This window comes from Hyposmocoma kahamanoa, unplaced genomic scaffold (assembly GCF_003589595.1).
Source record: "Hyposmocoma kahamanoa isolate Upper Pololo Valley unplaced genomic scaffold, ASM358959v1 92, whole genome shotgun sequence".
Taxonomy (NCBI): Eukaryota; Metazoa; Arthropoda; class Insecta; order Lepidoptera; family Cosmopterigidae; genus Hyposmocoma; species Hyposmocoma kahamanoa.
Genome location: NW_020654748.1, coordinates 12,480,531 through 12,502,149, shown reverse-complemented (window position 1 = coordinate 12,502,149; position 21,619 = coordinate 12,480,531). Strand labels below are relative to the sequence as shown.

Sequence of the window (21,619 nt, the reverse complement as noted above, 5' to 3'; positions counted from 1 at the left end):
CGGACCACGGAGGCGAGGCGAATTTTTAATTAGTTTCCGAAGATAGAGAATTTTAAGGAGGAATGCAGGAGCCGTGTTGCAATTCTGTGCGGATTTCTTAATTGAGACGTGGGGCGCATCGGACATCGAGAGGCGATTTGTTGAGAACGAGGAGATTAATTTTGAATTAAAGACTTAAATCGATGTTCGTGCGGTGCACGCTGACTGAATTTTCTGGTATCCTCTAATGAACAGAATTAATGAACACCATTTTTCGTAGTAGCTCGCGGCGGCTTCGCGTGACGCCCCTCTGCAACTTCGTCACGTCATGGCTACGCGATTGTTTTATTATATCGCATAAGTATTATTTTTCATGAATAAAGTGCAACTTCTATTCTTGTAACGTTTATTAATTAATAAATCCTAACAATAACAGAAAGGTTATAGCATTAATAATGAGTAAATTAATCAAGTCGTCACTCCGCCGGAACAAGAGCGACAACATTGAAGCAAATATTGCCAGACTCTCTTTCAATAAATTCACGGCAGACCTTAGCGGCATCCTCGAGCAGAGTTTCGGGAGTCGAAGGTCCGTGACCGATAGGCATAGTTTTGCGTCCATCCAACTCGTACAATTTTCCATCTTTGTGGACAAAGGTTACAAAGTGGTTGCTAACGGGTTCCTCTTCATGCCCGCCGCCGGTAGTTTCAGAAGCAACAATCTCCTTGTAGACATTGAAAAGAGCTGTCGTATTCTCCAGCAGAGCTCCTTTCGCTGCTGAATCTAATCCCTTGGCGTTATCCAAATATTTTTGCAAAAGCCCGTCTTCTTTCAAGTCAATCTTATGCGTATTGTTGGCGATGCTGTGAACTAAAGCCACGGTACCACAAATATCGCTCATAACTTGTTTCAGGTGAAAGATATCTATTGGTGTTTGTTCCTTCTTTTTCTCAAACTCGATTTCTTGAGTGGCTCGGTGTTTTTCATAAGCATCCGACATAGGGAACAGGAGGATCACAGCAAGTACGGGCCGCGGTACCCAGGACAGCGCTTCACCTTCCAACCCGATGACGTCCACCATACGCCATTTGTCAGAGACTCCTAGATAGTGCAGATACTTACTCATGGTTTCGGGGTTTGATTCCATAGGAAGAGCGACAGCCATTGTTGTGCTGGATCTTGACGATTTTAAAAGGATACGGCAAACAAAATGAACTACCAAGTGTTCTTCTTTGTAATATTTACTTGAATTGACTTTGCTGACAAGATAATTCAAGTTGACAAGAAAAAAATTTACTTTTCCGATTTTTCAAACTTTTCCAAAAAGATTTTAAGAAGAATAAATTTCAAATATCAAAATTACGTTGCTTAAGTTTTCTCACATTATGAAAGTATTATAAAAATTAAGACAAGTTATGCAGATCGAAAGAAGGTTAAACATGAAATGGTCAAAGGATAATCCACATATGATGTGAAGTCAAATGTTCAGTGCGTCTATTATTGCATTATCGTTATCATTATTGGCATATGGAAGTGTAATTGTTATTAATTGCTACCTATCCGCAGGTGTGTTGTGGCTCTTTTAAGCACGCACTCTTTGATCAAAGAGTATTAATTCACAGTAATTCAAGTTTATTGAGAAAAAAGTATTTGTGGCATGAATGAGTGAATGAAATATTCTTTACCGCACATTAAATTACAGTGGCAATACAGAACAGTAACACAACTACAAAAATTGTAAGTTAATAATGCAATAGGCGGCCTTTTGCTATGTTAGTACAGAAATTTAGGACATGCAAAATGAAGTGCAGCATTGTAAAGAACCGATTAGGGGAGAGCGGGGCTGAACGTTTCGATTTTCAAATAAGTTGAAGTTTCATACTGAAAATGAAAGATTTGATTTTCAACATGTGGAAATATTGAACAAATGTTTATCGCTTTTTCTAATGTACTATTAATTAGTCACTTCTACTAATATCTCAATAGTCTTTTTCATAGAGGCAAATTTTTGACAAATTTCGGAGCGGAACATTTAGCCCCGCTTTGGGGCGCGTTGTTCCGCCTTTGAGGCAAATTATTCCGCCTAGATTATGACAGAATAACAAAGATTTCCTTAAATAAAACCACCTTTTTTTATAATTGTTTGTATGTAATCTTTATATTATGCACAAGTAACTTAAAAAAAAAACAATTACATTTTTATTCATCAGTAATACTATTCATCGCTCATTTCTTCATCTGAATCACAGTTGAGAGACACATTAGTAACTCTATCATCTTATTTAAATATTTGACATGAGCCCATTTGTAGTTTTTTATACGAAGACTGACATACCGGCAAAGTAATAGAATCAATCAAAAAAATACTCAAACAGTAAGATTCCTTACTAATGTCACTACAATTTAGAAAAGTTACGTATGAATCGGCCCATAATAAACAAAGATATACCAAAAAATTTAAATAAGAAAATATTTACTTACGTGATATTTTGACAGCTCCACCCACATAGCCACACGTCGTCGCCGGAGTAACTGAAATGGCTGCCGACAAGACGCATCACCTGACGCTTTAACGACGCGCTTCACATATATTGCTACATATTTTCGTTACAAAGTTATTGCTGTGAGAACAACTTACCCCTGGAACTACCAGCCCCGGTCTCCCCTACTGTAATAAAATACTACCTAATATTTAATTCTACGCTTTTATAATCGCTGTAAGTGTACAAACTGAGAGTACCTTGTCTGTGTTGCATTAAGACATAACTCTAGAATCATGAGTATTTTGAAGTGCTAAAGCAATTATTCACTGTAATTGTACTTATGACTTCATTAATGTAAAATATACATTGAATGAATTGATGTTGTATTTTGAATAGATCTTAACTAAGCGCGGCACTACAGCTCGTTGTAAATTGTTTGTCCAAGGAAGTACAGCCACCTTACCTGTTCCTGCCGCTAAGAAATAATGTACTGCGTTTCGGTTTTGAAGGATGAGGGTGCTGGCGAAATTACAGGCACATGGGACTTTTCAACTTACGTCTCAGGGTGACGGTCGCAGTGGTAGTGCCCCTCAGATCTTTGACATTTAAATATCTGAGCGCCACTTCAGCTGTTATGGACAGCCGGTCACTTAGTATCATAAAAAAATCATAAGTTTCCTTACTTTTATTTTTTTTAAACTGCCGCACATCTTTTGGCAATCATCGTCTTTCGGCTGTTGTCGGATTTCTATTCTATCAATCGGCGTTTTGCACTTGATGCAGACCGGATGCCTTCAATCGACTAAAAAGTATATAAGTATACCTATATTACTTTGAACGAGCAATAGGGTTTAATCTGTATGACGATTTCAAGTGTAATTTGCTTACCTATGAAATAAACATTATTTGCTTTGACTCTTTATTTTGGTTGTATTTTTGACAACTTGCTTATTACATTATTAATGAGTAATTAATGTTATTTTAAATAGAAATATAGTGGCCTTGATTTGGCACAGACGCAGGTTCGAATCCTGCCAGGTCGAAGGGATGCTTCTTTGTGTTTGATCTTTGTATTAATAATTGTAATAAACTAGTGAATATCTTCACAAAAAACTGAAATAAATTTCATCATGATATGTGTGGTCATATCACATCACGGTGTGCATGACCACACATATAAAGGGAAAACCCCCTGAACAAATCAGCCGACCTTTCTTTTTTCGCTGGAAAATGCGTTACGCATACCGCTCGGCTCGGGGGAACTGTGACCGGTTAAGTTTCTTCCTTTTTTTCTTATATGTGACTACCGAGCCGTAGCCCGTATACACACTAAAACCCAGCTACTAACCCCCACCGCCATAAGGAGGCGCCACTAGATTCGCTTATGCATACCACACAAACTCCTTGGATGGTCCGCGTGAGCGGAACCCAGCCTTCAGAGAGTGCCCCGGGATTAACATAAGGGCACCCTCAGACTTGGTGATAGGGTCCCCCGTCTCCTGTCCCCAAGGCTCACTACAGCGGGAAAAGAAGGAAGGTGAGCGTACTGCCTCCTTCGTCACAACAAAAAAAAAAAACAATTGAAAACCTTAATAAAACGATATTTCATTCACAGTAATGGGAAGGCGACAGTGTCCAACGGTCATAGAAATCAATAAATATAATTACTTAAATAAATTGTAACAAACAATTTAAAATCTGCATGTTCTTTTTTTGGTTATTTTTGTTCTTTTAAATGTTTAGAACCTGTTTCCTTTATTGTACTGCAATGGCATTGTCAAGCGACCTTGAGCGTCTCACTCGGGAGTTATCTAAGGGTCGTATTCCAGAACTCTACTCAATGCTCAAGTCAGGATTTGAGTATGGTTTAAAGCACTCGAAATCATATTCAAGTCCCTGCCATTAGGGTCGTATTTCCAGTGCTTGTGTTTCAATTGTAATCCTGACTTGAGCATTGAATAGAGTTCTACAATACGACCCTTAAAATGTAAAGATTCACTACTTCAGAGTTATGTAATTAATTAAAATGGAAATAGTTTTAAATGAATAAAAAAAAATTTAACCCCGCACGTAAAGAGTATGTGGGTTTACATAGCAGAATTGCTGGTGACTACCTACTTAAAACATGTATTGACCAATAGTGTCACATGTCTTTACTCGTCACAGTCGATATCCAAATTGCAGTCCAGAGTTTGACAGCTGCTACAGCTACCTTGTAAATTAAACTCACTTTCGCTGTCAGTGAGGTATTCTAATTTCACAACTAAGCAAGTGATTATAACATTTACTAGACAAACTTTTTTGCTAAAGTTTATAACAAAAAAAGAAACATTTATTGCGTACAGTACATATATATGCGTTATTATTATTAAAACTTATACAGAAGAAATTAATGATCAAAATTATAAGCTGTAACAGATCCAATTCGCATATGTCACAGCTCGACTGCTGGGGATCTGCTCCCGTTTTCCTTTAAACTTACTAATAATTATTGCGCCGCGAAAATGGCGGACTGAGCTCAAGTACGTGGAACTCCGCGTTACTGTTGGAACACGTACCATGCCCACTAAGTACTTTTACAGTATTTATTGTTCTGTGATCATAATATATCTGTTTCTACAAACAGTATATGAACTATTTGCATTTGAAGTTCCGTTATTCAGCACTAGATGGCACTATATTGAATAGTTCTTATTACGTACTTAAAGTTACAAATTAGAGTTGCAACGAATATTCGGTTACTATTAGGTAATTTGCTTATTTAGCCAATATATGTATATATATAATAAATATTGTTAAAAACTGGGTGGAAGAAATAAGAAAGAAATTCACATTACAATCAGTAAATTATCATGTAACTTTTATAAATGCTGAACATACCTAATAGTAAGTTCGCGAAAATCTCGATTTTTCGCTTTTTTATCTAAACGATCAAAGGTCACATTCCAAGCTATTTTTCTAAGAGGTCAAAAGTTAAAATGAACATCATCATATCATATCAGAAATAAAATTATGTTTCCAAAAGTTAATCAAGCTGAAGTGAAATAAACAATTACTTTCTTCATTACGTCATAAAATCATAAACTTAAAATATAAATTTGAAAATTAAAGTACTTTTTAACCGACGTCAAAAAAGGAGGAGGTTCTCAATTCGACTTTATGTTTTTTTTGTATGTATGTTACGCGATAACTCCGGTATTTGTGAACAGATTTTTATGATTCTTTTTTGTTGGAAAGAGGGTACCTCCATAGTGGTCCTGTTTTATTTTGGAGAAAATCATCCATCTCTAAGGGTGGGTGATGACGCATGAACATTCAATTTAATAAATAGCGCCTAAATTGTACGTAAGGAGCAATTATTTCAGTGGTTGGTTTTGCTATTCTCCAATTCAAGGCGTTTTTCTCTCAATATGCTTTGAGTAGTGAGAACCGATTTTTATTATCTCCTGTGTCAAGTCCTGTGCAGTGGCGAACTAGGGGATATTTCAACAAAATTTGTCAAATAGATGTAATTCCACGTACTTTTGGGGTCAGTTTTTTTAGTACTCTGTACTGAGATTATTTGTTTCTTTGTACAAAACTATTTATCATAGCTAAAAGTTCATAAGTGGTACTTTTCGTGCCAATTTTCGTACGTGTTTAATCAGGCCAAATATTCGGCTATTCGGCCACGCCTCTGGCCGAAAATAGGGATGTTTCGTTGCAATACTACTACAAATCCTATAAACGTCAATGTGCCCTTTATACTGTTGTGTGAGTATGATTTTGTCTTATGGAACGTAACTTAACTATACCTACGACGCAAAGCCCATTTTGCAATACCACTGGTTTTCAGCTTGTGCCCAAAGTGGCGTCTACCGGTTGGTATACCAGTGATCTTCACAGGACCAATAACTAATGTAGCTGGGCCCCGATATTAATTCAAATAGGAATCAGTGCAATGGCAGTGCCCCTAAGATCTTTGCGATATAAAGCTATAAGTGGCACTGCAACTGTTATGGATAGGTGTGTCGCTTACCACCAGGCGCACGACTTGGTCGTCCCGCCACTTGGTACCTATCATAAAATGAAATACGCACACACTCAACATAGCCCCGCACTAGGGAAACCCTGTGTCGCGGGTGCCATGGACACACACATAGACAACCACAAATTACACTCAAACTCACGAGAGAAATAAATGTAGGCCATACAAATATTTCTCCTGGCCCGGGAATCGACCACATAAATTTGGCACCGTGTTGTCTTGGTGAACAAATAGATGATATTAAATTTGATATCATTTAACACATTTGCATCTAATGAGTAAAGCCACTAATTGACCACGTATGGGCTGTATTAGCCTGTATGAGACTCCCTCTTATTAAGCTGTCGCGTTTTGTCAAACATGTATGTACCTCCATTAAGGGCGCCCGGAGGCGGAGCTATCGAAGAGCTATCAGGACTTTACCTACACATGGTATACAGATCTTGTGATAAATTTTTCGCAAACTGTATCGATATAAAGATAAATTTTTTTTATAAGTGTTTAGGGCAATCCAGATGGATTGCCCCAAACACTTATAAAAAGAAGTAGGTAAGCAAGAGGAAGGGCCGTATATGGTTAGTCATGATTATGAAATAAACTACCATATACTTTAGGGGTAATAATTATTTGATCCTCAAAGATATAATTGATGTATTGCAAATGAGCACTTTTATAAAATACTATATTTTTTTTAAGTTGGATATTATATTAATTGTTCCGTCTATATTAGTTGATCTATGGATAAATTATAAATGAACTGCATTCAAGGTAACACTATCATTATGTTTAAGCATACTAAATTAATATTTGGTATTAAAAATAATATTTGATCCTCTTTTTTTATTGTTGGTCATTTTACGATTGATGACATTTATAACCAGTATATCTTTTGGTATATATCTAATAAATGTTGGTTGCTTGGTTGCACCCTCCATTTAGTAGGTTAGGTTAGTATATGAAAAAGCAGCCGAGCGAGCGAAACGAGGTTCACTTCAAACGTGCGTTCACTTTAGTTTCCAGTTTAGTATGTTTTCACTATAATTTTTAACAGTAATTAGCATAGGCAGTTGTGCGCGTTGCCATTGCATTCGAAAGGCCAAATTTCAACAGACATTTTCGTCCGCTAGGTGTCATCACTGGGTGACGTTGTCTCGCTCTTGCGCGCGAGTAAGGTATGTGCGGGGAAAAAGATGGAATAAGGAAGTAAATATTGAGCTAATCAAACCATTTCTTATACGATTGAAAGATAAATTTCGCAAGTTAAATTCAAACATCATTTTGGTTCAATAAGTCAATGAATGCAACCATATAATACGTCCCGATAGCCCAATTCCATAAGGCGAGACAAAGGATATTATATATATTTGAACTATTAATAATAATAATATTGAAAATTAAAACGTCTAACATAGCATTGATTACAACTAAACAGGTTTGTACAAGAGTCTCTAAGGAAATGGCGATACTTCCCAAGTCCCATAATGATACTCATTCACATTACTTGTGTATCTTCACATCTATCCCTCTAGTTATGCTCATGCATGTTAGTCATATGAGTGCTCAGAGAGGGCGTGGTCGGGTGTCAGCGGCGACTACCTTCAATTACCCGCGAGACCGTTCATTATTTTGAAATCCTTTGTAAATATTGTAGTCGACGACTTTGACAGCTTTCGTTTGATGCAATAAGTTGCGTGGTTGAGGTTGGAAGGCAAGTTTGAATATCTATATTTATGATATTTTCTGTGAACCTATTTCAAATGTGTATAGAAAATTATTTGTTGCAATTTGTACCTTACAATTATTAGTTAAAAAGAGGCAATTAATTATTACTTAATGTGTAGCTGAGTGTAATATAAAATATAGTAGGTACACGGGAATGTTATATATACCATATATCTTTTATTCAACGGCAATACATAACAGAGCACAAAAGGTCAATTTAAATGGACGTAAATCGGAATTTTGTGGTAAAATTGTATACAGAATAAACGACATTATGTGTATAATATACGGTAACCGCGGGAATTCCCAAGACTCCGCGAGAATTCTACAAAAGACCCGTGTCCTATTTTTTGGCTCGTACCCAGTCAAGTCACCCGGGTTTTTACCCATTTCTGCCCAAAATCGTGAAAAATTCGATGTAAAAAATCGATTTTAGACGACTTTGCAAGACCTGGACCGGAAAGTAGGCAGGAGCAAAAGGAGGCCCATTCCCAGCATTGGATAATACAGGGCTGAAAATGATGATGATAATGATCTAATTTGTAGGTAATACAATTGACATAAAGTTAATTACTCTATGGTTACAAAATTCCACTTCCATTCCGTTGCGTAGCAGTATATAATTAGGCCTAATAATTTACTGACAGGAAAGAAAGTTTCAAATAAGAGGAGAAATTCATGCTTCCATCTAAATATTTATTTCGTCCACTTTACATACACATTTCGAATTAGAACTGGCTACATTTCTTCACTATTTTACACTATACTCTTTAATATAATTCCTACGCTTTGTACTGGACAATTTCATTTGGCCATCTATCGGACTAAATCTAGATGAAACTCGGATAGTTTCATCATTTTGTGCCATTTGAAATAAAACTACGAGGAATAATTATTTCGACGATGATCAAACTACACTTAGACATTGCTTTAATGTAGTTTTTCAGTCTACAAAAGCAAGTTTTTGTACTACGTAGCCTCATGGAAGAATGGCATAAGTGGAATTACGTCAAACATGTTTATTGCTCTATTAGATACAGAAAAATGAGGAGAGGATGTGGCTTTTATTTTTCTATATCTAATGGAGCAATTCCATGAGGGGTGCGATATCTAGAATCTCAAATGAAATTTGAAGAACATTTTTTTACAATTAAAAAAATAAATCACGTTTATATGTTATAATAAATACATTTTTTTTACATATTTACTACACTTTTTATTAAGAAGTCAGTCGATTTACTTATTCCCCTGTAGTTCAATTTAAAATAGATTTCAAATATCAAATACACAAACAGTGAAGAATGCTTTGAGCCATGCATTGACGAATATCACACTAAAATTAATTTAAAGACAGTACAATTTTATTTAGAATACATTCATTAATATAAAAATAGCCGAATAAGTATTTGGTATGTATGTTCACAAAGGTGTAATACAACTAATGCTAATGTAATCAGAATGAGAATATACGAAGGACACAAAACATATTAGGATCCACCTTGAAATTTCTACTTCAAAAAATAGTAAATTTCATTTTCTAAAGTCAAAGCTTGGGAGTTTTTGTAGTTTCACTGTAGTGCATGATTGTATTGTTAACTTGAATTAAATTCAAACGTATTATTTCATAGTTCAGTTAATAATAATAATTATGCGCCAGCCAATCACACCAGTTACCAGGTCTCAAACCAGGGAATTCGCAGTCCTATGCAAATCCCATTTTACACTATTTTGTTAATTACAACCATATTGTTATTATGAATACTTTGCATCTTTATGTATCAGTCCGATTAGTAGACCACAAAATGGAACAATTGTTGATTTTGTAACACTTTTTTTTTCATTCTACACGGTCTCAAACTTAAAGTGTAACAAAACAGTAAAAACAACCTATGTCAAATTGTGTAATTGAGGTTTTCAGTCTAAGGACACGTTTATTCGACTCGAATTTCATCGCGCTCAAGCCACACGGCTGCCACGCGGAGACCGCATTGCCGCCGCGCAGCGACCGCGCGCATCTAACTGTCATGACAAAATACGCTCTATTTATTTAGCTTTTACGTTTCAACTTAAATAAGCGTGTCGGGCGCGCGGGTGAGGCTGGCTAGTCTTTGGTCTACGCGGTGACCGCGCGGGTGTATTGTGCCGAGGAATTTAAAAGTTGTTTGCTTTGTAAATAGAATTCAGATTACATGCCATTGCTGCCTCCGTGGCCGAACGGTTACCATACCGGACTGCCACGCAGAGGTCCTGGGTTCGATTCCGGAGCCGGGAGAAATATTTGTATGGTCTACATTTATTTCTCTCGTGAGTTTGGGTGTAATTTGTCGTTGTCTATGTGTGTATCCATGGCACCCGCGACACAGGGATTCCCTGGTGCGGGGCTATGAGTGTGTGCGCGTTATTATTATTATAATGTACATGAAACCGTGGTAACTGGGCGGTCACCGCTAGGCGGCCGCGCGAATACTTTCGCGTCGCGTAACTGGACGCTAACGGAGCGTTCAAGGTTTGCGCGTACATTTCGTGGGTTTGCACGTATCGTGTATCCAACACAAGACACAATGTACACGGAAACCTTCAACGCCCCGCTGAACGCACCACAGTTGCGAATTTGTAGCCTAAAGCGACGATATCGACGCCCTATGCGGCATACTGCCAGATAATTCATGTAATTGTGTGGCGCATAATCTTATTATATTCTTACGATATCTCAGGCACAATCGTCTTTTCAAAAGCTTGTGTGGTGACATGGGTCAAATATTCTTGCGACAATACTCGAGGAAGGTCCTATTTTTGTGTATTATGTACAACATAATATTTATACATTGTAATATAACATTAACATAAAAAACATTAAGATACTGAAATAATTATGTTATAATTATAAATTCATATTAAAACTACAGTATATCAGTCAAAACCATACAAACATAGGTAACTCGATTTTATTATTGTATAGCAAGACACTATTAAAAAATTACTAGAAAAAAATTATGTAAAAATTTTAGTATGAAAACTATTTATAGAAATTCCAAATTCTTTAGTTAATTATCTAATAACTATTTTTTTGTTAAAAGCATTTAGAAATCGTTTATTTTTAAAAAAATGTAGATAATTTAAACTTGCCGTAATAGTTGAATTTATAATATAGACTGCGTTTATATATTAAGCGATATTACATCGTAACATATAGAATTCTATTACTTTTACAAAAAGTTATCAGACTTACAAATACGTCAACATTAGAAAATTGTAAAATACAAAATGTAAATAAGTCGCAGAGATATGTAGAAATGAATGAGATAGTTACGTAGGTAAACATTTAGATGTGGGAGCATTTTTTTTATTATGCGGTGACTTTTTTGAAGATGGAGTAATCCGACAGTTCATTGTGCTTCACTGGTAACGAAAGAAAGTATTTCGTGATTGATATTCTTAATAAGATATAACAAGTATTTTGCCCAACCCTCTATCTATACTTGATGATACCTCGAAATTCACTACGTTTTGATGTCATTTATGTCATCAAATATGTGGACAATAATTTGAATGAAAGGGTTGCGTTTCCTGACTACACAAACGGTTATAAACTTTTTTGGAAAAAAAAACGTGATAATCACAAAATTACCTCCGATAATCTGGCCATTTATCATTTCATTTTATAAAGAACATTTTTATTCACAAAGTTTGTTTTCAAATGTTATTTGTCTAAATTTATTTAACCACAATTGCGCCAGGTTAAGTTCTAAAAATTTCGATTTTTAATTTATTCCAAGCGAATTATTATTGTGTCACCCATTTATATTTGCAACGAATTACCTTATCTGTTTCTCTTTTTCTACGATTTATTTTCGAGATAGCATCTGAATAATTTTTAGAGAAATATAACTCTTACGTTTCTGTTTAGCGTTCAGTAGATATTTAGAATATATATACATATAACACGGTAATATATATAGATAAATAGACACGATGTAATATCAAAATTGTTCGTTGGAAATGTGAACTTACGCTATATCTTAAAAGCTATAATTAACTATATTACTTTTGAAAATATCACTTGGTTGGAGAGACTTGTAAATTGTTGCGTTAGGGAACTACACATGGGTTTACAGGTTATTTTTGAACCCTGAAACAGTATTGACTTTTGTAGAAGAAATTATTGCAACAAAATGGCGAGAGTCCAAAACTAACTTGTCACCCTGTATACTTTGCTATATTTGCTGCCTAGTCGATGCATTCATTTTGTACTCGAAAGGTATTGGCTCCGTACAGTAGTTGACGGTTTTTATTAATATAAGGTTCTACTTTATTAGCTTACATTCCTTTAAGGCCATGTTTAGTATACGAAATCAATCAATTTATATTACAGGGATTCTTAAATCACGAAAAAAATAACAGCTTTTCTCGTAGTCGGTTCTGTCAAGTATGGCACAGCAGATTATTCTTTTTTCGCGGTTTTTTTGACTAGCGAGACGCACTGAGTCAAAAATATATTTTAAAGGGATAACAAGACAGTTGATGCCTACAGGTTCATTACCAGTTTTCCCATGTTAGACAATTACCAATTTAAATGAACAATTTCATTGTAGAGTTACATACCCTATTGGAAATAAAAATTTTAATTTCCTATAAATTAATAATGAAATATAAAAAAGAACTGAGAGTCGTATAAATAAAATTGAAACAGGTATTTAAAGAGAGAGAGGTAGGTGGCAGTTTGTGACGTCACACTTAATGGCGTCCTACAAGTTAATTACTACGTCTTGCTGAAAAGGGACTGGAGTATCCCTCCACCACTGACGATAACCATTTACATCTCTGGTGTTATTTGAATATCAAAAAAATAAATTTCTGTTTTATATCAACAGTTCATTGAAGCTATACAAAATGTTGAGTCAAATATATTGCAATCTTCGAACTGCTTACTTTAATCTTTCTTGTAGAAAAAAATAATTGTATACGGGTATAAATTTATACCTGGTAGCAAAGTTTATGTCAGTCAATAAGACCGAAGTGAGATCGATCGATATAAATAAAACCGATAAAATAAATTTGCCTTACTCAATGACAAAAATAAGATATAACTTTGAACACTCAGTAAATAACACACATGTTACAATATATAACAGTGAAGAAGATAGAGACCCTTAAAAAGTTAAAAATAGTGCAACTTTCAACGTGTTATGCTCTCGATTTGTAAATTCCCGGATGATAAACTTAAAATACTCCAGATATATCGCATCCTTGATATAATAAGGCCACATCTACAAAATAATAACATTTAGGTATCTAAATAGGAGTTATAAAATTCCACATATACATAATTTGTTTCATGTAGTTCGTATTACTTTTTTGGTTTTCTGAAGATAAAAGGACTTTTAACGTATGGTTACATGCGGCTTTATTATACCAAAAGTATTTAAGGTCTAATGAAAATCGTTCAATAGTAATTGTAATAGGTTTCGAACCAACAACATTTTGGTTCGAAACCTATTGCTGGTAATTTTTTGCACACTACTGTAGTTTTGATTTTGTGGCTAAATGTTTTTACCATAGTGTGCGTTGAACTTACAACCCATCGTGTATATAACAGAAATAAGAGACGAAATGTCATAAACAAACTATTCTGCTCTTAGACTATGGAAACCAAAGGACATGTTATGTTGACATATATAAATCAAACGTTATATGTTCATGATGCATTTCGACGTGGAAAACATAAACATGTCATTTTCTTTGTTTAACTATTGCGCGCCGTCTTAAGCCAAAAGAGATAGCATTACATTGGTCTGTGTCAAACACGGAAATCGAAAATACGTAACGTCATCTTAAATGCCCACCATGTCCATTTCGCAGTACATGAGGTACATGATACGGTTGTCAAAGAGAAGTACAGCAAATGTCGAAACAAATGTTTTTCCAAGTGTTTTATTGAATTATTCACATGAATTGTAATAAAATCGACAAAAATATTGACAGTGAGAACAATTAAGTATTAATAAAAATTCGTCGTCGTCATAAAGCTTGCCAAATTGTGGTTTGGATTCTTCAGATTGCCTGTTTGTTTGTATATTTTGATGATTGTTGCTAACGATTATTTTGAGATAGTGTTGTTCTTGGAAGCGTACATATTATAGATATTCTGTTATTAAAATAATTCACTACGAGGTTTTTATTATTTTATTATTATTATTTTTACTATTTCAAGTTTGCCTACAAATGAAAAAAGAATGATTGGAAATCATAGGACTGCGGAATACAAACATTGGATCAAAGACCATCTTCATTTTGAAGAGTCAAATTTTAACAGAACTTTAAATGTAACGAGATTACATGATAATGCATTATTATTAGGTTTATTGATAAATAATTTCATATTTAATTTAGATTCAACAAGACTCATTTACTAGGCATTCTCAGTTCATGATAATTTTATCCACTCGTTTCCGATTTTTCCCCCTGACAACTGTAACACTAAAAATTACTATTTTAACAGTTTCAACATTCAAGCCATACATTTGCATGTCGATAATGACTTATCGATAGATTATGGTACAACACTAAAGAAATCCGCCATTTGTAGCATTAAATTTTTGTTTAGATATGCACGTTTATTCTGTACTTAGGGCAGCTCCTTTCCTTTATTTTTTTCCATCCTCTAAGATTCTGCCATATCATTACGATGACAACTGCGCATTTTATTGACAGGGTGTCATAAATGGTTTCACTTCAATACGACCAGCTTAACTTGAGCTTTGCTATAATGGACGATAATTTAAAAATTACATAATTTTATATTTAATTAGCGATTAAATGTGATTCCATTTGTTTTGTAATTAGATGTTTTGCTGTTTTTGTTCCCAAAGAACCGAATGGTCTAGCCCCCCATAGTAAGAGATATTATCTTTATTACAATAAATACAGAATATTTTTGGAATATACGGAGACGTACGTCAACTGACCCGTTAGCGCTGTACAACTTCAGCTTTCTAATTTGTGATTTCAGCGTAAAGGAGAGTTGATATTTTAAAGTGATATCAGTACCATTTTACCGATGAGTTGCTAGGGATGGATGGCCCTTACTGTCTCTATTTCTGCTTATATACTCGATGTTACCACCAGACGCACGACGTGTCCTATAACTTAGATTCATAAAAAAAAGCAAAACGATGATAACAACGTAGCGCATGTTATACATAACCAGAGTAGGTTATCTGCTATTTATTCCGCATTTAGTAAATATATTTAACATTACGTGTACCTGATACTGTTTTGTTATAATATACATGTGACACTTATTGTGACAACATGGGTGTCCAAACACTAGAAATAAGAAAGTTTTCATTAATTTAGATAAGTCAAGCACTATAAGAGCATAAAGTAGAAACAACTAACAATATCAGACTTGAGACATTTATGTTTCTTAAGTATTACTAAAATTACATACGTATATACTGCCAAATTAGACATAAATTAGTTTGTCAATTAAAATCATTTATGTTAAAAATCTGGACAAAAGTATACAAAATATTTTATAAAACACATAACATGTAAGTATATCATAGATGCCAGTTGAAGTATAAAATCATTCCACTCAAACTGTTGTAATAACGGAAGAGATTTATTCTATACTTTTAATACTTGTACTATAGGAATCAATTGAATAGCATAAATAATTATCACATATTATACAATTCTAAAACTTATAATCCAAAAAATACTAATTTCGGTTCAAAAAATAAAAATTCAGAACAAAAAATATACATAAATAAATTTCAAATAATATGAGTATATATTATAATTAAATTAACTCCTGGCCTTGTACTCTCGTTCTCCATCCGACATCTGTCCGAAAGAAACAATTACAGTAAAATAAGTCATACTCGACAACATTCAAAGACAATGCCAAGTATGAAGCTTTATTCGAAGAACGAGACTAGACCCCCTGGTTTAAGACTTTAATTCCATTTAGATTTTTCTTTAAATAAGAAACAAATTCATTGATTTCACTTTTTTTTTCAATTAAATATACTTTAAATCATATTTAAACGCTATCACCTCTTTATGGCCCCGATATACGGAAATTAATTGTAAAATGCGTCCAAGCAAAGAATCCTAAAACTAAAATGATATGCACGCCTATTAAAATAATTCTTATAATATAAATATTAATACTCCTATCCAACTTTGATTAAATTGCCGGCAGTTATCCAATTTCCTAACTAACGTACATTTTATGGATAACGTGATCGTAGGACCTGCCGAAAAATATACGATTAATAGTATTTATATACCACCAATAGCGGCCATAAAATGCTTACCTGTGACAGGCTTTTGTTAATAATTAAAAGCTGTATTCCATGACCACATGGTAGTCCTTATTAAAATAAAATGGGTTATGTAAACCTTTAGCCATATATTGGCTAAAAGTTAAAATTTACAACATAACGCAGTTACAAGTTCTAAAAGCTACACTCAATTGCCTTATAAAATGGAATACAACAGATCTTGCGTTCTTTGTCAAAATGTTTTGACAGGCGTTTAAAATAGCGAAATGTTGTTCGAATGAATTGTTACTGTAGTTTTTTCAGGCCCTATGTAACGCCTTTTGATGTAACGTCCGTAAATAATAATTATTCAATAGCATATTGTGCCATGCATTGCCAATATCGTAATTGATGTTCATATGTACCTTTGCATAACAACTACCACCAACTGGGCAGGACTATTTGTATGTATGACATATCGGTGTGCCGAACGACATCTCACAAGTACATACACTTCACACTCAGTTATCATTGGGATAAACAGAACATTACTATGACCTACCGTTTAACTGAGTCGGTTCTTGAGGTAGCTGCGCGTTGCGGGAGTCGTGACAGTTTACGTAACAGTTATGCCACTCTGCTCACGGGATAATTACAAGATTTTTTTGACGCTATTTTAATAGCAAGTTGATTGCAAAAAGTGCCTACCAAATTATTCAATTGCTATTATGTAAAACGATTAATAAAAAAGAAAACTATTTCACTGATAATTGACATGAATAGAGAAGATATTTGGCACTTTTTCAATTAACTTGTTATTGAATAATCTCGGAAAAATCTTGTTGAAATTCTCCCGTGTGCATACGTAAGACATAAATGTTACGTAAACTGTCGCACCGCGCAGCTACCTCAGTATCAATCAAGATCAATTATACAATTTAGCAATGCGAATCTCCGTTCTCGTGATGTTCGGAGTCGAAACTGTTGATATGGCCTAGGCCCTTCGGCGGGATGGGCGGAGGCATTTCGTGTTCGTCTACCCGCAGTGGTTCTGACATTATAGAGATTATTTCTTCGTAGCGGAGCGAGTCTACCGACAGGTCGAAATCTGGAACAATACGTAATTAGTTAAAAACATCAACGTGAACGCAAACACAATAACAATAACTTTGAGCTTCTTTGCTCAACGAATTTCTCACACTGCGAGTTCCAAGAATTTTTCAATTAATATGTTCTTTTTTTTCCCAATTAATTAAAAAAATCCAAAGCGTTTGTAATTTAAATACCATTCATTTTGATTTCAGCTGTAAACTTATATTTTTTGAAGAAATAAATCAGTGTTGGCGTCTCTAGTGTCAGGACCCAAAGCGCTCTTTAAATTAGTTTTATATTTAGAATGCTTGTGTACTTTTTATGGTAGAATTTCGTATCTCTTTCACTGTCTTTTTTACTTGAGAGGAAGAGTTTCGAGCTGCTTCATACAACCAGCTGGAGAAGTGTTGGCCCAGATAGAGCAACATTTTCTAGAACATTTGTTATGTTCGACAGACAAGTCGAAAATATCTCATAGCAAAAGCGAAAGAAGGATGTTTGAAGAGACCCTAGTCTAGAGGCCGTGGGTTGAAATCCGGGATCGCACGCCTGAGGTTTTATGAGTGGAAATTTAATTTGAAATTTACCATGACATTTTCGGTGAACGAAAACATCGTGATGAAACCTATACGTCGACGGTTCACAGCCCTCGGAAAACATGTGAAGTTCCAACCCGCATTGGTTCAGCGTGGCGGACCATGGTCTAAAACTTCGCTTGAGAAGTGACCCGTGCCCAGCAGTGGGACGCAAAAATGGGTTGGTGAGTGTAGTGGTTAATATAATTAAGCTGTTAATAACCGCTCACGCGATGCGCTCTTCCTACCGCAAAATAGCGGCTATTTGGTTTCGCAAATTAGAAAAGCATTCAGTTTATATACAGTTTTTATAAATAAAAATTATTATTCTGCATTGCTAAATAAATACCCTCCGTATTACCAACAAAAACATCTCAAATAAAATGCAGTAATATACCGCAAATCCTGCACTTAAAAAGCACTAATGAAATTTTTGGTGTACTTGGATAAATATGATAATATTCCGTTTGAGTGGTTATAACGTTTACCATGAAATTACTCCTTATAGTTTATAAACATTTATATTCAGGGTAAACTTAAAAAACGCTACTTACGGTATGTTTTCAATAAATAAACACCGAAGTCACCAGCCCAAACAATAACACAGACGATTGTCGTGACGTATCTTTGAAGTTGTTTATTTTTTTTAATTGACAGACCCAGGCATTAAAAACTTTATGGTTTGCTAGAGTAGTTACCGAAATAGCAATTAATATTAGTTCTTTTACCTGTTATAACTTCGATATCCGATAAATCGGTATAAAAACATCACCGGCACCTCTAGGTGTGGTATGCGTCTACGGCTGCATGTATCGCGTGAGCGTGAGCGGACAGCTTGTAAGCTGGTAATGTTGATGATAAGTTACCGTTATGCTGATGACGATGTTCGTCGGCATTGGTGTAGCTGTGGTCCTCGCTGACGCCGGAGTCGCGTGTGTCGTTGCCGCGGCGGTCCTCGGGTGTGTCCACATTACGCGCTGCGCGGCGAGGTATGACTGGCGGGGGCTCGTTCCACGTCCCGCGTTTATCTCCTGTGGAAGTAGAGACAAACCTTTATCTTCACATTTTATACGAAAAGAATACCTTCAGAAGTGGCTCAGCTAATAATGCAATATAGCACTTTCGGTAAAGGACTATTTGAGGTAATTAAGACAATCTTAAAAGTCATAATAAAAGAGGTAATTATGACATGACCAACGATTCATTAGGACGCATCGTTAATCATGTCGTAATTACCTCATACAGTCCTTTAACGAAAGTGTTAGATTCCATGACTAACTAATAATAAAAAATAGGACTTTTCAGTACTATGCCCTTCGCGTTGAAAAAATAGCTTCAATAGTTGGTATAGAATCCGGCCGGATCGAAGAATTTTTTCTGACTGTTTGATCTTTGTATTAATAATTATAACAAACTAGTGGAGTAATTTCACATAAAAAATAATTCAATATCAATTCGATAAAAAATTTAAATACCTACAGTGAATAGCGACATCTCTTGCCGGGGCTGGGAGTTGTAAAGGTATCGGACTAGGTGACGAAATACTTTCATGGATTTCTCGGCTAAAAAAAAGTAGTTGAAATACCAAATACAAAGATACGACAACAAGCACATAGAAAAATTCGTGAGGTCCGCTGGTTCGTTCGGCTTAGTTGCTATAGCGTCTGGCACGGTATGCCAGAAGACGTCGGTTCGAATCCGGCCAGATCGAAATAAAAATTATTCTGAGTGTTTGGTCTTTGTATTAATAATTGTAACAAAATAGCTTCAATGACTAAAAATGAATTATATCCGACTGTAAATGTAACTAATTTAAACCATCGAAGTGGGGTGATCTTTTGTTATTTAAAAAAAAAAGTGTGCATTTAACCTCTCATTTGATGGAAAGTGACGATGAGGTTGATGGAGCATGCGCACCTAACTAACGCCTATTCATTCTCGTCTTGAAAAGGCCCAAGTTATACCGTTCAGCGAACAGGTCTGCAGGCTGGGAACCCCACTTTCACACGCATACCTTGATATGCTTTGGTATGGTAACAGCTAAAAAGCTGTTCACCATATAAAAGTGGATTAAAACGCTTCTTTGGAATCATTGGAATATTCACAACACAGTGGTGGTACCCCAGCCTACGTCTTATCCCCCGATGATGGAAAGAAGAAAGTGGAATTATATCCTGCAATTCCATCGCACACTCTCCGTGATCTATCCAAGTAGAATACCGATAAGCTGGCAACTTTGGTGGTTAGGTTATGGTTAAGAACCGAACCCAACTTATTATACCTACATAAGTAAATACAAATTATACCTGTGACTCTGGGCGGAAGCGGTGGCGCATCTCCAGGTTCGCTCCACGATAGCCGGCTGTGTCTTCGCGTCTCAATTACTTCTCCATCGATTGCGTCTCTATAAGTAAATGTAGTGGAAATTAAGTGACTAAAATTCGTTCGATTGTGCTTTTCGCGTCAAGTCCATCGATGTTTAGAGTGTTTACATTACTTGAGATGGCCTAAAATATTGGCATCATAAAAAGAACGTGTTTTCAATTGCATTCACAAATCATTAGGAATGGTAGCTACCTTTACTATTTATAGATAGATGTGATGATATTGTGTGATGTGTTTACGTGATTTACCTGTACTTATCCATAGGTGGTCTAGTAGGACTCCTTGGGTCGCCTGACTTCGGTCGTAAGGGCAGAGGCGGTGCAGACTTGATCATGTCATCGTTACATTCACGGCTATCGTTGATCGGGAGACTTGTCGTCATTATACTTTGCTGGTCTACTGCGTCTTCGATAGAATACTGAAATTTTGAAAGCAATAAAAATTTGCCATTAAGGTAACTCAAGCGAGTTAGGAATTAGGTAATATTATTTCTGTCCTTTACTGTTTCTACAAAATGTTATTGAGTTTGATTATTTAGTGTCCAAAATAAAATTAAACTTGGCCTGCTTGAAGCGCGTTCGCTATACTAATATCTTAATTTATATTAAAAAAAAAACAGATTGTGGGATATAGGTGACCTATGTTCAATAATAGTTAATATAGATTTGATGTGATAATGTACCAATGATCGATGAGAATCAGTTTTTTCTAAAACAAAAGACGTTTTATGCCAGTGTTTGGTGCAAGTAGTGACAGTCATACAAAGTCATAAGAGAGATTATATAAAACGCTGCCAAGTTATGTTCAAAACTGGAAATTATGGTGTTAGTTATGACATCAATGTTCGAGTTGTCAGTAAAATTTGTACTTGCCGCCCTTTCAATAGCTTGTTAAAAGTTATGAGATAAGGTAATTTATCAAATCAACATTATACTTACAATCGGTTTATTATAAAGATGTCCATCCTCGTAGTAGCTGTCGTTTTGTTGTATGCTGTGTGATCGCTTATCCATCATCGGAACAGGCGGCAACGGTGTACTGGAAACCGATTGTTATTGTTACCAACAAAATAAATCGACCCCTCC

The 21,619-nt window shown here is 35.3% G+C and overlaps 2 protein-coding genes across 2 annotated transcripts in view; both read right to left on the bottom strand.

Moving 5' to 3' along the window:
• Positions 1 to 380: 380 nt before the first annotated feature.
• LOC113236896 (ubiquitin carboxyl-terminal hydrolase-like) lies at positions 381 to 1,156 on the bottom strand. Its single transcript, XM_026473110.1, has one exon. The coding sequence runs from the start codon at positions 1,143 to 1,145 to the stop codon at positions 456 to 458; it is 690 nt and encodes a 229-aa protein (XP_026328895.1). The 5' UTR covers positions 1,146 to 1,156; the 3' UTR covers positions 381 to 455.
• A 15,236-nt stretch (positions 1,157 to 16,392) lies between these two features.
• The window catches only part of LOC113236697 (dedicator of cytokinesis protein 3), a 77,889-nt gene continuing 72,662 nt past the window's right edge, over positions 16,393 to 21,619 (bottom strand). The window contains exons 29-34 of the mRNA XM_026472857.1: positions 21,473 to 21,572; positions 20,783 to 20,952; positions 20,456 to 20,553; positions 19,016 to 19,180; positions 17,398 to 17,590; positions 16,393 to 17,071 (exon numbers count right to left, since the gene is read on the bottom strand). Of these exons, the coding sequence (XP_026328642.1) occupies positions 17,421 to 17,590; positions 19,016 to 19,180; positions 20,456 to 20,553; positions 20,783 to 20,952; positions 21,473 to 21,572 (703 nt within the window). The 3' untranslated portion in view covers positions 16,393 to 17,071; positions 17,398 to 17,420. The remainder of the gene's footprint in view (positions 17,072 to 17,397; positions 17,591 to 19,015; positions 19,181 to 20,455; positions 20,554 to 20,782; positions 20,953 to 21,472; positions 21,573 to 21,619) is intronic.

Excerpts from the sequence above, each read along its gene's own strand:
- LOC113236896 (XM_026473110.1), bottom strand. The coding sequence starts at position 1,145 with ATGGCTGTCGCTCTTCCTATGGAATCAAACCCCGAAACCATGAGTAAG.